This window comes from Hippopotamus amphibius, chromosome 8, assembly GCF_030028045.1.
Source record: "Hippopotamus amphibius kiboko isolate mHipAmp2 chromosome 8, mHipAmp2.hap2, whole genome shotgun sequence".
Lineage (NCBI taxonomy): Eukaryota > Metazoa > Chordata > Mammalia > Artiodactyla > Hippopotamidae > Hippopotamus > Hippopotamus amphibius.
The window spans coordinates 35,092,561-35,107,576 of record NC_080193.1 but is presented as its reverse complement, the minus strand read 5'-3'; the positions used below and the strand labels follow the sequence as shown (position 1 = coordinate 35,107,576).

General features: G+C 45.4%; 1 protein-coding gene across 1 annotated transcript in view; it reads right to left on the bottom strand.

The window, feature by feature from the left end:
• The window catches only part of CFAP221 (cilia and flagella associated protein 221), a 79,997-nt gene that overhangs the window by 15,560 nt on the left and 49,421 nt on the right, over positions 1 to 15,016 (bottom strand). The window contains exons 13-19 of the mRNA XM_057746146.1: positions 13,638 to 13,727; positions 11,257 to 11,355; positions 7,095 to 7,200; positions 5,744 to 5,877; positions 4,082 to 4,162; positions 3,158 to 3,265; positions 2,936 to 3,070 (exon numbers count right to left, since the gene is read on the bottom strand). Coding sequence (XP_057602129.1) covers positions 2,936 to 3,070; positions 3,158 to 3,265; positions 4,082 to 4,162; positions 5,744 to 5,877; positions 7,095 to 7,200; positions 11,257 to 11,355; positions 13,638 to 13,727 — 753 coding nt within the window. The remainder of the gene's footprint in view (positions 1 to 2,935; positions 3,071 to 3,157; positions 3,266 to 4,081; positions 4,163 to 5,743; positions 5,878 to 7,094; positions 7,201 to 11,256; positions 11,356 to 13,637; positions 13,728 to 15,016) is intronic.

The following is a 15,016-nucleotide window of genomic DNA, read 5'->3' as shown; positions in this document are numbered from 1 at the left end:
AAGGTGACAGTGACAAAGGTGCACAGCACTGGAGAGGGACACCCGCCACGTGGCTTTCAGGGGGGCCTCCCGTGCTGCCCACTTGAGTGCGTGGGAGGTTGCTGTGTGGCCAGCTCTCTTAACCTGCCTCAGGTCACCCGTCATGAATGAAATCTTTTTGGAAATGCCAATGTCACTGACTCTAGTAGTTGTCACATCTCCCCTCCCTCCGGGTGACCATCGCTACCAGAGTAGATGTCTGAGTGGGCACCCCATGACTACTTTAATTTTAATTTTCCTAGACTAACGCACGCATATGGGAGCAGCTCTCCCAGGCTGGAAGGATCCGTGGTGAAAAGCAAGGGGGCTCCTCCCGTCCCCAGGCTCAGGTCTGGGTTTGTGCCTTGGACGGTCACTAACTCTAAACATCACGCTTCTGCATGCATTTCTCGACTGCTGACCTCAGCATCTACTGCCTCACCACCTCATAATAAGGATCTCGCCCATGTACACAGATGCTCCCTCCGGACTTCTTCCTCCTGGCGTTGAGAATTACACTGTGATTGTTCATTTCCCTGTGACTTGAAATGATGCACTGGTACACCTATGTCTTGTTTCATCATCATGAGTATTTCAACTCCCTCTCAGGTGAAATAAAGACATTCCCACCCCCACGCTTTCTTGTACCTTTCGTCCTCTCTTCCACAATTTTACTTTTGTGTTATTGAGACTGTTAACATCTGCACTCTGGAACCACACCAAGACTTGTATGCTTTGTTCATAAGTTGTCTCTGCAAATTGAAAACTAGTAAATAGCATTTGTTTTGTCCTAACTGTGTAAGTATGTTCCTCTGCGAGGCCAGCAGAGGCTTGGATTATAGTTTTTTGGTGAAGGTTCATTATCACGACCTTGGGGTCAGTGACAGGGAAGTTCTAGTATCAAGGCAAGATGGACTCCATTTTAAAATTTTCTGTCAAGTCTTAAAAATCATGCCAAATTTTAGTTTGGCTTCCTACTGGGAGCATATATCGATTTTTAGTTGACTTTCGCCTCCGGAGTTTATGATAGCCTTTTATTTTGCTTTAATGATGTGCCTTTATGAAACCCTCCAGTGTTTCTAACCCCTCAACTGCACTGTCAGTGTGTGGAGTCCACTCTGCCCGACACCTCCTCCAGCTCCTGTACACAGTGCACAGATGTCACCCCAAGACTCCACTATAATGCCTTACTCGTTGTAACCAGCATTTCTTGCCTTTTATTTCTGTTTCTTTTCTTAAGGTTTCCAAATTCTTTCTTCTAGAGCCATTAGTCATCTATAATTGATATGCAATAAACTGCCCATATTAAAAGCATATAATTTGGTACATGTTGATGTATGTTACATGTGCAAAACTGGTCTCTAGACCAGCTTTTTCACTTGCAGAGTGGTGAGGGGGTGGTAGTGGGTGGGTCTGGGGGACAAGAGACTGTAGAGTGGTTTTCAAAACTTACTGTGGGGACCTCGGGGTTTTTCAGGGATACTCCCTTCAGGAAGGCCCCTTACCCCACTGCCAGCCCAGCAACTGGAACTCTATTTTACATACTGCCTTTCTGTGTAAAATTTCAGCTAATGAGAGGGTTTTGGTGCTAAGCAAAGTCTGAAAATCACTGAGTGAAATGTCCTGTCAGGTTATCCCAGCCCTGACTCTATCTCTCTGAGGAACAGCCACCCCACCCCCTGCCCCCACCAATGAGACTATCAGAATGCTCCCCACAGTGGCCGAGACACGAATATCACAGCTCTCTGGAGGAAAGCAGCAGAGCTGGAGGGGGAGCCTCGAGGCAAACAGGAAGCGGGCAGGTGTCCGTCCCAGCTCTGCCCTTGGGTGTGACCACCAGTGTCTCTGCCCCCTCAGAGACAAACACATAGACTTTCCCAGAGAATGTGTGCGTGCATCCTTACAAAACAGACCACAACTAGGGCAACTACTGTGACATCTCACTCATGATTCTGTTCTTACACAGAACCTCCCAGATTTCCTGTCTGGCCTTTGGTCACTTAGGGTTTGGGTACCTAGAAATATAAGGGGGAAGGGGGACACCCCTGAGGGCGGGTGACAGGAGGACACATGCAGGGGACGGGGAAGAACTGGCTGGGCCCCACATCGTCAGGAGCTTGGACTTAATTTGGTAGAAAATGGGGCGTCAGGCGTCTGTGGCAGGGACACGGTGCCCGAAGATGAGATAAGGAATCAACCAGCACCAAGGAATGGGGTTTGGGGTGACTTTACTTTTTGTTGTTGTGTTTTCTTTTTTAAAAATATATACATATATTACCTTTAAAAATTGCGAATCAGTATTGTATACCTGTAATTTATATAAAATACATAAATTATATTATATTTTACACAGAAACTATACTTAAACATAAAAATACACATGTGCATATTATAATTACAGAAGATCATAAAGCGATTGTCATAAAAATAAATTTTTTATGACAATAGCTTTACGGAGAATTGATATTCTCCAACTGATAAAGGCTGGTCAGCAATTTCAAAGGCGAGATGTTGTTTAACCCCTGAAATTCCAAAGAGAGAAAAATATTCCTAATCAGTGCTTGTCTTCTTTTTTTCAATGTCTTTTTTAAAAACTGAAGAAAAATTCATTTACAGTGTTGTGTTAGTTTCAGGTGTACAGCAAAGTGATTCAATTATATATATATTTTTCCAGATTCTTTTCCCTTCTGGGTTGTTACAAGACCGTGAGTACAGTTCCCTGTGCTATACAGCTGGGCTTCGTTGCTTATTTGTTCTATGTGAAGTAGTGTGTCTGCTAATCCCACACTCCTAGTTTACCCCTCCCTCCTTTCCCCTTTGGTGACCATAAGATTGTTTTCTATTTGCATCTGTTTTCTTATGAAGTAACTGCTGGATATAGGGACAGGGAACAATGACTTCTGCCGATGTCACTTACAAAGATATAAAGCGGGTCGTACTCTGGAGCCTGGGCCAAGGCCTCGGGGAGTTTTATGCTCAGGACGGAGGTCTCGCCAGGGAGCTGGGGTGTGGAGTCCTGCTTGGGCAGGGCTATGACGGTGGTGGCTTCATCCTGGGCCAGGACCAAGGACAGCTCGTTAGTCCGGATGTCAGGGTGGCAGGAAGGTGGGGGCGGTTCCCGAGGGTGGGGACCTGTTACCTCAGCTCCTTGCTTCAGGGCCCGGGCGAGCTTCTGAGGCCTGTAGCTGGTTGAAGACCTCTGCACAGAGACTGGCTGGTACTTCTTGATCTTGTACAGCTGAGGAACCTGGGAGAGAGAAGACAGGAGCTCAAAGCCCTTGGGAGGCATTTCCCAGCCGCCTGGGGGTAAAAGGAAAAGGAGCACCACATTTAACCATCAGCTTGTGGCCTGGTTGGTTTGGACCAGCCCTGTCAGCACAGTCCTGAGGGCTGGTCTGGGTCCCAGTACACAGCAGTGTTCACAGTTACTTGTCCCTTTCTTAGGGCTTAACTCTACCAATGTACTGAACACTGGTTTGTCAATTTAAAATATGCATATTTTACAAGGACCTACTGGATAGCATGGGGAATTATACTCAGTATTTTGTAATAACCAATAAGGGAAAAGGATCTGAAAAAGAATATGTGTGTGTGTGTGTGTGTGTGTGTGTATAACTGAATCACTGTGCTGTACACCTGAAACTAACAAGGTATTTTGAATCAACTACACTTCGATAAAACAAGAAAAGAAAAAAAAAGAAAAAACAAGAAAATATGTATATTTTCAAAACAGAAGTGGTCATATACAAATACTGACTCACTTTTGTTCACTTGCGTCTTTTCTTCAAGTTTCTAATACACGTAATTCAAATAGCTTCAGGTATGCATACTATATGGTATATCCACAGACTAAAGATCCCGGTTTCCATAAACCATGTTAGGAAAAGAGCATCTGTTATACCTCACATGTTGCATAAAATAACATCAGAGAAATACACTTAGTAGGCTACGTGGTATAATCCGTAATAGAACAAAACTAATAAAAATAGTGCAATTCGAATTCAAGAATATTCTGTTCACTTCATAAGAAATCCAATTAATGAAACCATATGACAGGTCTAACCTGCAGACTGAAGAAGGAATAGGGCTGCTTGATTTGAATTTCTGAAGATTTAATTGGGACAGGTCCAAGGCCACCAGGAGCCTAAAATGGGAAAATTAAAAAAAGGGACACATGATCAACACTGAGCAAGAGCAGCTATGCTTCTATTTCTCTACATCTGGAGTGTTAAATGAAGAGCTCCTCTCTGCTTGGTGGCATCGTGGCCACCCCTCCCCCACCCCCTTGTCTTAGTATGTGATCCTTGTGATGGCGGCTGAGGCCTCTGTCAAAGGATGCAGCCTTACTTCTCTGCCCTCTCCGGCTGCTTCCCTTCCATGGATGCTAATCCCCAACCACCGCCTAAGGAACGTCCCGCACACGGACTCGCCACATCCCCCGCAGAACCTGGAACAGTGCCCCCCGCTCAGTGATGGGCACTCAATAAACACTACGTCTCACCTAAGTAAGACACCATCGTTAGACTGGTATGATGCAACGCTAATGCGCCATCAACTGTAAGTCATTTCCCAGTTTCAAAGGTGCTGTATTGAAAAAAGTGACCTTAGAATAGATGAGATACAGCATTTATGGAATGAATTACAAAATTCTTCGTGGACAGGAATGGTGAGCATTCTGTTTTTCATCAGCCCTGAGAAGCAGAGAAGGCTCTGTAGCACTAACTTATGTACCTAATGAAATGATAAGCTTTTAATAGTTTAAAAAAAAAACAAAAAGACGGGCTCCACAGCATAGTGAGAATCTCTTTTCACTGCATCACCCTTTCCACCCGTTAGTTACTGTCAGATAATCATTACTGCTTGAAAATCACAGATTTATCATATCCTAGGAACTAAATACTCTCACCTCTTAAGTTGTTTGATTATTGAATGCAGGAAACACACGGAATTCCTGAAGTCAGCCCTGTGATTTGAGTAGATTAAACTGCAATGCTTAACACATTTCACAGGATGTGAATGGCAAGTTCATTCTTTGAAACTAAAAAACTGTTTTGGCAGTGCCCTTTCAATATCGATTTCCTAACTATGTGAACTTAGGGAACTTGGGCAACATTTTATTACTGGCTCTGTGACCTTGTGTCACATTTTCCTTCTCAGCTGTTAAGAGGATAAGCCTACCACATAGCCTTGTTGGTTAAATGAACTGACAGGACTGAAGCACTTAAGAAACTTCCTGACTCATGGTATAGCCATGATTTTTATTCTAATGCATCATTTGATTAACTGCCACACTTCTTGCTACCAAGAGGGAGAGAGGGATGGACCTGTGGGTCCTAGGTTGGCCTGTGAGATTCTGTGGTCTCCCACCCCTGGCCCCTGCAGTTCCCATGAAGCAGGAGGGCTCAGCTGAGCTGGGCCTGCCTCCCCGGGCCAGGCCAGGTCCTCTTGGTCCTCTGTCTGCCCTCTGGCCCTCAGGACCTGTTCCCGGAAGTCCAGCGGGGCTCAGTGGTCTCCAGGCTGGGCGGGGCCTGGGTCAGGTGTCCCAGGGGCCAGGCAGGGGGCAGCAGGTGCTCCCTGGTTTCCCTTTGGTCACCAGGAACATGCAAGTCTTCCTCGGGAGCCTCCCAGGAGGAGGCAGAGGGGCAGAGACCGGGTGGGGCTCCCCTCAGCGCCTGCCTGCCCGCCCCTGAGCGCGCGTCGCGCCCCGCAGCCTGTGAGCACCCACCAGCTCGTTGGAGCCCTGGGGGGGGCTGTAGGCCGGGAAGGCGAAGGGCAGCACCTCCTCGGGCGACACGGAGAAGCGGCCGCAGTACTCTTCCTGGCTGGCCCGCGCCAGAGGGCATTTGGAGGAATTCTTGTCTGCGGGCGAGAAACAGAACAGCGCTTTGGGAGAATCTTAGGGTGTTTCTGTGAAACCACTGTCTTCAGCTGCGTGTTTGCCGCACACCATTTCAAAAAGAACATGTATGTGTGTACGTGTGTACACGTGTGCAGTCTCGTTTTTAGTTTCTCTTTTGTTCTTTACCTCGACCCCTTCTCCAATTTTTAAAAGATTTTATTTTTACTTCCGAAAAACTATAATTCCTAATGAAAGTCTCTCTGATGAATATTCTTTGTCCTTGTCAGCAAAGAAAAAGATTAAAGAAGCATATGAAGACATTTTACAGGTGTCCACATGTAGCTCACAGGTAAATTTTACAATGTTTTTAAAAAGAATTTCTTTCTTAGAAATGTCAATATCAGAGATAAAGTAATATAGAAGGAAAAAAAGAATAATTAAAATGTAATAAAATATCCTATGTGCAAAGCAGCACTATTCACAATAGCCAAGACATGGAAACAACCTAAATGTCCATCAACAGAGGAACTGATGAAGGAGAGGTGGTACATATATACAATAAACTATTACTCAGCCATAAAAAAGAATGATATAATGCCATTTGCAGCAACATGGATGGACCTAGAAATGATCATACTAAGTGAAGTGAGTCAGACAGAGAAAAACAAGTACCATATAATATCATTTACATGTGGAATCCAAAATAGGACACAAATGGACCTATCTATGAAACAGAAACAGAATCACTGACTTAGAGAACAGACTGGTGGTTGCCAAGCGGGAGGGGGTGGGGGAGGGAAGGATTGAGAGTTTGGGGGTTAGCAGATGCAAACTATTATATATACAATGGATATACAACAAGGTCCTACCGTAGAGCACAGGGAACTATGGGGATGAGTCAAAAATTATTCGCACGCTAGCTGTAGAATTTACAGACGTTTTAATATAACTGGAGTGTGGATAATTTTTGACTCACCCTCGTATATTCCATATCCTGTGATAAACCATAATGGAAAAGAATATGAAAAAGAATGTATATACATGTATGCCTGAGTCACACTGCTGTACACCAGAAACTAACACAACATTGTAAATCAACTACACTTCAATAACAATTTTTTAAAACCCAGTACACGTGACTTATGAAACTATCTGTACACAGCTAACTTCATCACGGGGAAGCCTCCTGCTCTGGGCACGTGTTTCCGGAAGCACAGCTGTCTGCAGCCGGCTCTACCTTGTGCGATGGACTGTCTCTCGTGAGTGAAGCTCCTCTCGACGGCGTCTCTGTGCATGTTACGGATGGCAGTCAGCGTGGTCAGCAAGCGGCGCTGAACCATGACCTGGAGTCAGAAAGAATGACGAGTTCACACTGTTCATCAGTGCTCATCCTGGCACTCAGTTTAGCTCACATTCCCCAACCACAGCCAGGGCTGAGGCCGGGGATCTACGTGGAATTCCCAGGAAGAGAATTCCCGTGCTGCCCTGGACGAGGCTGTGGGCTTCAAGGTCCAGGCAGTGTGGACCTGCCAGAATACACACAGTGGCCAGGCTGTCATCTGGCCTTGACCCTCCCAACTTATGAGCCCCAGTTTTCTCCTATTTCCAGAGTGGAAAGAGTGACCAGTTCTAGGGTCTTTCTTTCTGGTAAATCTGAGTTGTCATGCTGCTGCCGCTATTTTCAGAGTTGAGGGACAAACTAAGTGGAGGATTCTGTAGAAACTGGGCAGTGGGTTAGGGCAGTGCTGGCTGCACACCCCGCGCTCTGCGTCTGAGCAGATGCTGCTTGAGGCGGGTGCTCCCCGCACACACAGCTGCGGCTGGGGTCTGATGCTTCCTCAGGTCACGCTCCTTCCCACCTGGTGACAGACTCTGTCATTTATCACATACTATGAGGTGGCTACTCTGAGGACAGTCCTGTTCAAGGTACTGCAGACACAGTGGGAGCAGACAAATGTCCTGCCTGCACAGACCTGATGTTCTGTGTGTGCGCGTGTCTGTGTCTGTGTATGTCTGTGTGTGTGTGTATCCGGGGGTGTGTGTGTGGAGTGGAATGACAATAAACAAATGAATACACAAGATAAACACCATGAAGCAAATAAAAAAAAGAGTAACACACACGGGCATGACTGCGGGGCTACGGGGGTTCTGGCCACTCCCACAGGGATGTAAGGAAGGCCTCCCTGAGGACGTGAGGTTTGATCTGAGACTTGAACGATGAGGAGACAATGGACGTGGAAAGAGAGATCTGAGCAGAGGAGGCAACAGGTGCAAAGACCCTGATTCAGGAACAAAGGAGACGTGTAAAGGACGGAGAGAAACCCAGTGTGGCCTTGTTGCCTCAATAAAAATTGCTCATTTTATTCCAATTGCAGTGGGGGCCTTCAGAGGGTTTTCCAGAGGAGAGGTCTGATCACGTCCAAGCTCTGGGAGGCCTCCTCTGGCTGCGGCGGTCCAGGCAGAGCTGATGGGGCTGTGACTGGGCTGGGGAGACGGCAGGGGCCATCTGGCTGGGGATGTGTTTGCACATCTGACTGACAGTACCTGCTGGGGATTGTGCAGGAAAGATGGAGCCGCCACTCAGAGCCAGACTCACAACTGCTGACCCAGGAGGGCTGGCCCACAGTGGCGGGGGGGTGGAGGTCCCACTAGCGGGAAGTGTCTGGTGGCTGCCTCTGTCCTGCATACGCGTGGAGCCCACCCAAAGTCCCAGCAGGGACACTGGTTTACAGACATCAGCCCAGGCTGCAAGCACTGCAGCCTGGGCTGATGAAAGATCACCTGTAATGTAAACTGTTGGAGTCTCTTCTATGTGTTGACTCACCTAATCTTCATGACAGCCCTGAGACAGGTCTTACTCGTCTCCTCAGTGACAGGTGAGGAAATGAAGGCACAGAGGTCATGGAAGTTGTCCAAGATTAGAAAGCTCATGAGAAGTAGCACCAAGATGGGAATGTAATTTGGTGCAGCCACTGTGGAGAACAGTATGGAGGTTTCTCAAAAAACTACAAACAGAACTACCATGTGATCCAGCAATCCCACTCCTGGGCATATATCCAGACAAACCTCTAATTTGAAAATATATATGCACCCCAGCGGTCATAGCAGCACTATTCACAATAGCCAAGACATGGAAACAACCTAAATGTCCATTGAAAGATGAATGGATAAAGAAGAAGTGATATATAGATACAATGGAATATTACTCAGCCACAAAAAAGAATGAAATAATGCCATTTGCAGCAACATGGATGGACCTAGAGATGATCATACTAAGTGAAGTAAGTCAGACAAAGACAAATACCATATGATATCACTTATGTGTAGAATCTAAAACACAATACAAATGAACACATCTATGAAACAGAAACAGACTCACAGACAGAGAGAACAGACTGTGGTTGCCAAGGGGGAGGTGATGGAGGGAAGGATTGGGAGTCTGGGGTTAGCAGATGCAACAAAGTCCTACTGTAGAGCACAGGGAACTATATTCAATATCCTATGATAAACCACAATGAAAAAGAATATGAACAAAAATATATATGTATGTGTAACTGAATCACTTTGCTGTACAGCAGAAATTAATACAATACTGTAAATCAACTATACTTGAACAAAATTTTTTTAAAACCATAAAAAAAGGACCTCCCTGGTGGCGCAGTGGTTAAGAATCCACCTGCCAAAGCAGGGGACATGGGTTCGATCCCTGGTCTGGGAAGATCCCACATGCCGTGGAGCAACTAAGCCCGTGCACCACAACTACTGAGCCCACATGCTGCAACTACTGAAGCCTGAGCACCTAAAGCCCATGCTCTGCAACAAGAGAAGCCACCACAATGAGAAGCCTGCCCACTGCAATGAAGAGTAGCCCCGCTCTCCACAATGAGAGAAAGCCCGTGGACAGCAACAAAGATCCAATACAGCCAATAAACAAACAAACAAACAAACAAACAAAATTTGATCATATTAAAAAAAAACCATAAAAGAAGAAGTAGTACCAAGAATGAAGGGCAAGCAGCCGGGCTCCAGAGTCCAAGCCTTCACTACCGCTCTCCCTGATGGACGGGGTTTCTGCCCCCCAGGCAGCCACCCGACACGGGATGAGAGGTCAACAGGCAGCATAAGATGCAAGAGGCACCCCAAGACGGCCAAGTGCTAATGCTGGAAGGGGGGTGGGCTGAGCTGGCCGAAGGACAAGTGTGGGCAGAGGGAGGCGAGATGGGATGGGATTTTGGGTGAACAGTGAGGAGCAGGGAACAAGCTGGTGTTCTGGGAGGAGATGGGGACTGGGACCTCAGAGAGGACGGGGTCAGCTGGGGAAGGGAGGCGGAGCCAGACCGGGGGAGTCACCTCACACCCCTAATTTATTTATTTATTAAATTTATTTATTTATTTTATTTTGCAGTGCGTGGGCTCAGTAGTTGTGGCTTGTGGGCTCCAGAGCACAGGCTCAGTAGTTGTGGCACATGGGCTCAGTTGCTCTGAGGCATGTGGGATCTTCCCGGGCCAGTGCTTGAACCTGTGTCCCCTGCACTGGCAGGTGGATTCTTAACCACTGCACCATCAAGAAGACCCCTCACACCCTTTATTGACCTTAGAGATAAGAGGTCTTCGTTTGATCCTGATCACAGGAAACGTGCCTGGTGGAGACCAGTGTGAGGGTGAGGAAGCAGGCAGTGAGATGACACACCTTGAAGAGGAAGGTGCAGCCTGGATGCGAGAGCCCAGATCCCACAGGAGCACCCCATTGTTCTCTCTAGAAATCATTGACCAGCATCCTTCCACACGGCCCAGCAATTTTACTCCTAGGTGTACACGCCCCAGAGAACTGAAAACACGTCCACAAACTTGCACATAAATGTTTGTAGCACCGTTATTTCCTTCATGATAGCCAAAAGGAGAGAGCAGCCCAAATGTTTCAGCCGATGACTAGATAAAGAGTGTGGTACTTCCGTACGATGGGATAGTATTCATCCTGAGAAACGAATGAGGTACTGAAACATGCTACACCATGGGTGAACCTTGAAAACACGTTAAGTGAGAGAAGCCAGCTGCAAAAGCCAGCTGTGTATTGTATGATTCCGTGTATATGAAATGTCCAAACAGGCAAATCCACAGAGACAGAAAGTGGACAGGGATGGCGATGGGGGTGGAGGGCAACTGCTGCTGGCAACCAGGCTTCTGTAAGCAGCGATAAAAGCGTCCTAAAATCAGATCGTGGTGACGGCCGCACAACACAGGCACTGTACTGAAAACACCTGAATCGTACACTTTACAGGAGTGAATTTTATGGCATGTGAATTGCACCTCAATAAAGCTGTTATAAAAAAACTCATTGTTCAATTTCCCTGTGCTGATGACTAAAGAAATTAACATTTCAACCTGGTGCTGAGACTTACCTTGCGTGCTGCTTGTTGAAACCGTCTCTGAGCCCGGAACCTGTTGACCCAAGTGTTATTAACTAGCAGATCAAAATTAGGATGAAATTCCCTGGTTTTCTGTGGACATAAAATATAGCACAACTTAGATTTAAATTTTAACTTCTGGCATAAGCACTTAATAAAAGTGTTTCAGAGTTTGATCCCAAACCAAGTTATTATTTGTTCTTCCATTTAATGAGCATTTATTAAGCACTTTTGGTGTATATAGCATTATAGGGATTACTTCTTGGGTTAGGGACCAAAAGTGGAAGACAAGATCTGGGTTTCAAGAAATGTACAATCTATTCTCATTTTTCTAGTGGCTTACAATGCCACATCTATCATACAAGACTCGATACACATGCAGATCTGTTTCTGGGTTTCCATTTGGTTTCACTTATCTTTTGTCTCTCCGGACACCAATCCCACACTGCCTAATGATGTAACTTTGTCATAAGCCTTTGTCTCCATCAGAGAATGTCCTCTTCCCGGTTTATTAATTTTTTAAGCTCTTTATTGGAATCTAATTGCTATACACTCTTGCACCAGCTTTTGAGGTATACCAAAGTGAATCAGCTGTATTTTTACATATATCCCCATATCCCCTCCCTCCCGCGACTCCCTCCCGCTCTCCCTGTCCTGGCCCTCTAAGGCCTCACCCATCATTGAGTTGATCTTCCTTTGTTATACAGCGACTTCCCACTGGCTATCTATTTTACAGTTGGTAGTGTATATATGTCTATGCTACTCTCTCACTTCGTCCCAGCTTCCCCTTCGCCCCCTGCCCCCGCAACCCTGTGTCCTCCAGTCCATTCTCTGCATCTGCATCCTTATTCTTGTCCTGTCACTGGGTTCATCAGTACCATTTTTTTCTTTTTTAGATTCCGTATACATGAGTTAGCATACAGTATTTGTTTTTCTCTTTCTGGCCTACTTCACTCTGTATGACAGTCTCTAGGTCTATCCACCTCATTACCTATAGCTCCATTTCATTCCTTTTATGGCTGAGTAATATTCCATTGTATATATATGCCACATCTTCTTTATCCATTCCTTTGTTGATGGGCATTTAGGTTGCTTCCATGTCCTGGCTATTGCAAACAGTGCTGCAATAAACATTACGGTACATGTTTCTTTTTGGATTATGGTTTTCTCTGGGTATATGCCCAGGAGTGGGATTACTGGATCATACAGTAGTTCTATTTTTAGTTTTTAAGGAACCTCCAAACTGTTTTCCATAGTGGCTGTACCAACTTACACTCCCACCAACAGTGCAGGAGAGTTCCCTTTTCTCCACACCCTCTCCAACATTAATTGTTTCTGGATGTTTTGATAATGGCCATTCTGATTGGTGTGAAGTGATACCTCATTGTGGCTTTGACTTGTGTTTCTCTAATGATTAGTGATGTTGAGCATCTTTTCATGTGTTTGTTGGCCATCCGCATGTGTTCTTTGGAGAAATATCTATTTACTTCTTCTGCCCACTTGTGGATTGGGTTATTTGCTTTTTTGGTATTAAGCTGCATGAGCTGCTTGTATATTTTGGAGATTAATCCTTTGTCCATTGCTTCGTTGGCAAGTATTTTCTCCCATTCTGAGGGTTGTCTTCTTGTCTTGTTTATGGTTTCTTTCCCTGTGCAAAAGCTTTTAAGTTTCATTAGGTCCCATTTGTTTATTCTTGATTTTATTTCCATTATTCTAGGAGGTGGGTCAAAAAGGATCTTGCTTTGATGTATGTCCTAGAGTGTTCTGCCTATGAGAAACTAACACATTTTAAATCAGCTGTACTTCCAAAAAATTTTTTTTAAGTAAAAAAAAAAAAAAAAAAAATTGGGGTTTTAACCAGAAACTATCACATGACAGAGGAAACCCCGTTGGGAGAGGCTACTGTCCCCACTGTGCATTTGAGGACACCAAGGCACCAAGGCTGAGAGGGCTTTTCCTGGGTCCCAAATCTGCAGTGGAGCTGGGAACAGAGCTCTGGCATCTGACTTCCTGCCTTGTACCCTGTTTTCAAGGGGATGGGAGGGGGCAAGGAACCCACCCAGGGACCCACCCTGAGGACCTGCAGACAGGGGCATGGACAGCAAAGGGGAAGAACAAAGGAGACCAAGAGGAGAAAGTGCAGGTGTGGGGAGGAAAAGCCCGTATACAATGCTGTTAATTTCAAGGGAAACAATAATTATAAGCTGATGCCTGACTTGTGGATATGTCATAAAAAAAACTCCAAAAAGGTAAGCAAATTAAAAATGATTAAAATCTCTTGGTAAAGGATTTCTATAAAATTGTTCATATGCTTTAAAAAATAAGCATATAAAGAGCTGCTGATAATTAGATTCCAAATAAAGAAAGTTACTCACTTCTTCCAGGTCACGTACAACCCGTTTGGGGTGAACTTCTGTCTTGAGTCGCTGGAATTCCTCATCCAAAACAGGATCTCCTCTGTCTAGCTGGGGTTGTCATTCATCAAAAATGTTAAAATTGAATACAAACATAGGCAATTGCATTTCTCTTTAAAACTGGTAGAAACCCATTAAGCAATTGGTCCAATCCACCCATGAAGTTCCTGCTGGGAGTGATGGTTACAATGATCTTTGTAAGTACACTTACTATTTAAATATGGAAAGTTTTTATAGAAGCACAAACCCAATACCTTCTTCTTATAATTAGAGGATAGTCTCTAGAAATTATTTCTGAGGCATTTAAAATTCATGGAGAGGATTTTAGGAAACCGTGTAACCATGGGAGTGTAGAGTTTTCATTTAAAAGAAATTGAGGGACTTCCCTGGTGGTGCAGTGGTTAAGAATCTGCCTGCCAATGCAGGGGACACAGGTTCGGCCATGGTCCGGGAGGATCCCACATGCCGAGGAGCAACTAAGCCTGTGTGCCACAACTACTGAGCCTGTGCTCTAGAGCCCATGAGCCACAACTATTGAGCCCACATGCCACAACTACTGAAGCCCACGTGCCTAGAGCCTGCGCTCTGCAACAAGAGAAGCACTGCACTGAGAAGCCCATGCACTGCAACAAAGAGTAGCCCCCACTAGTCGCAACTAGAGAAAAAGCCAGTGCACAGCAACGAAGACCCAATGCAGCCAGTGAATAAATAAACATTTTAAAAAGATTAAAAAAATAAAAGACATCGAACGTCCCAGTAAAGTTACAAGCTCCTCAGAGTTGATTATCCAAGTATTAGGTTTTAGCAAAGGCATGTGGTCCCTCCCCTTTCCTGGGTGGTGGAAGTTGAGGGGTCTGTCCCTTCCCTGGAGTATGTGTCCCCCACTGACTGCTTCCCCTGGCCCCCGAGCAATCTTCCCTATTCCCCAGGAGCTGCTGGGCACTGCCGGGTTGCTCCCAGGAAGACTGGCCAGGTTTGGGTCAGTGTCTACACACACCTGCCTCCATGGTCAATAGGACCATGCACACTGCAAAAACATGTTAGTTTTTGCCTCTCTGTGGTTTTTATTATTTGCTTGTTAGGTAATTTCTAAAACTAGCTGGCTTTCAGGTATGCTGCTCACAAACATTTTTTGAAGACTTGACTGGAAGAAATCTATTCTGACCACCACATTAACACCCTATTAAAAAATAAGAGGACCTACTGTACAGCACAGGGAACTATAATCAATGTTTAATAATAACCTATAAGGGAAAAGAATCTGAAAAAGAATATATGTGTGTGTGTGTGTGTGTGTGTGTGTGTGTGTGTGTGTATAACTGAATCACTTTGCTGTATAC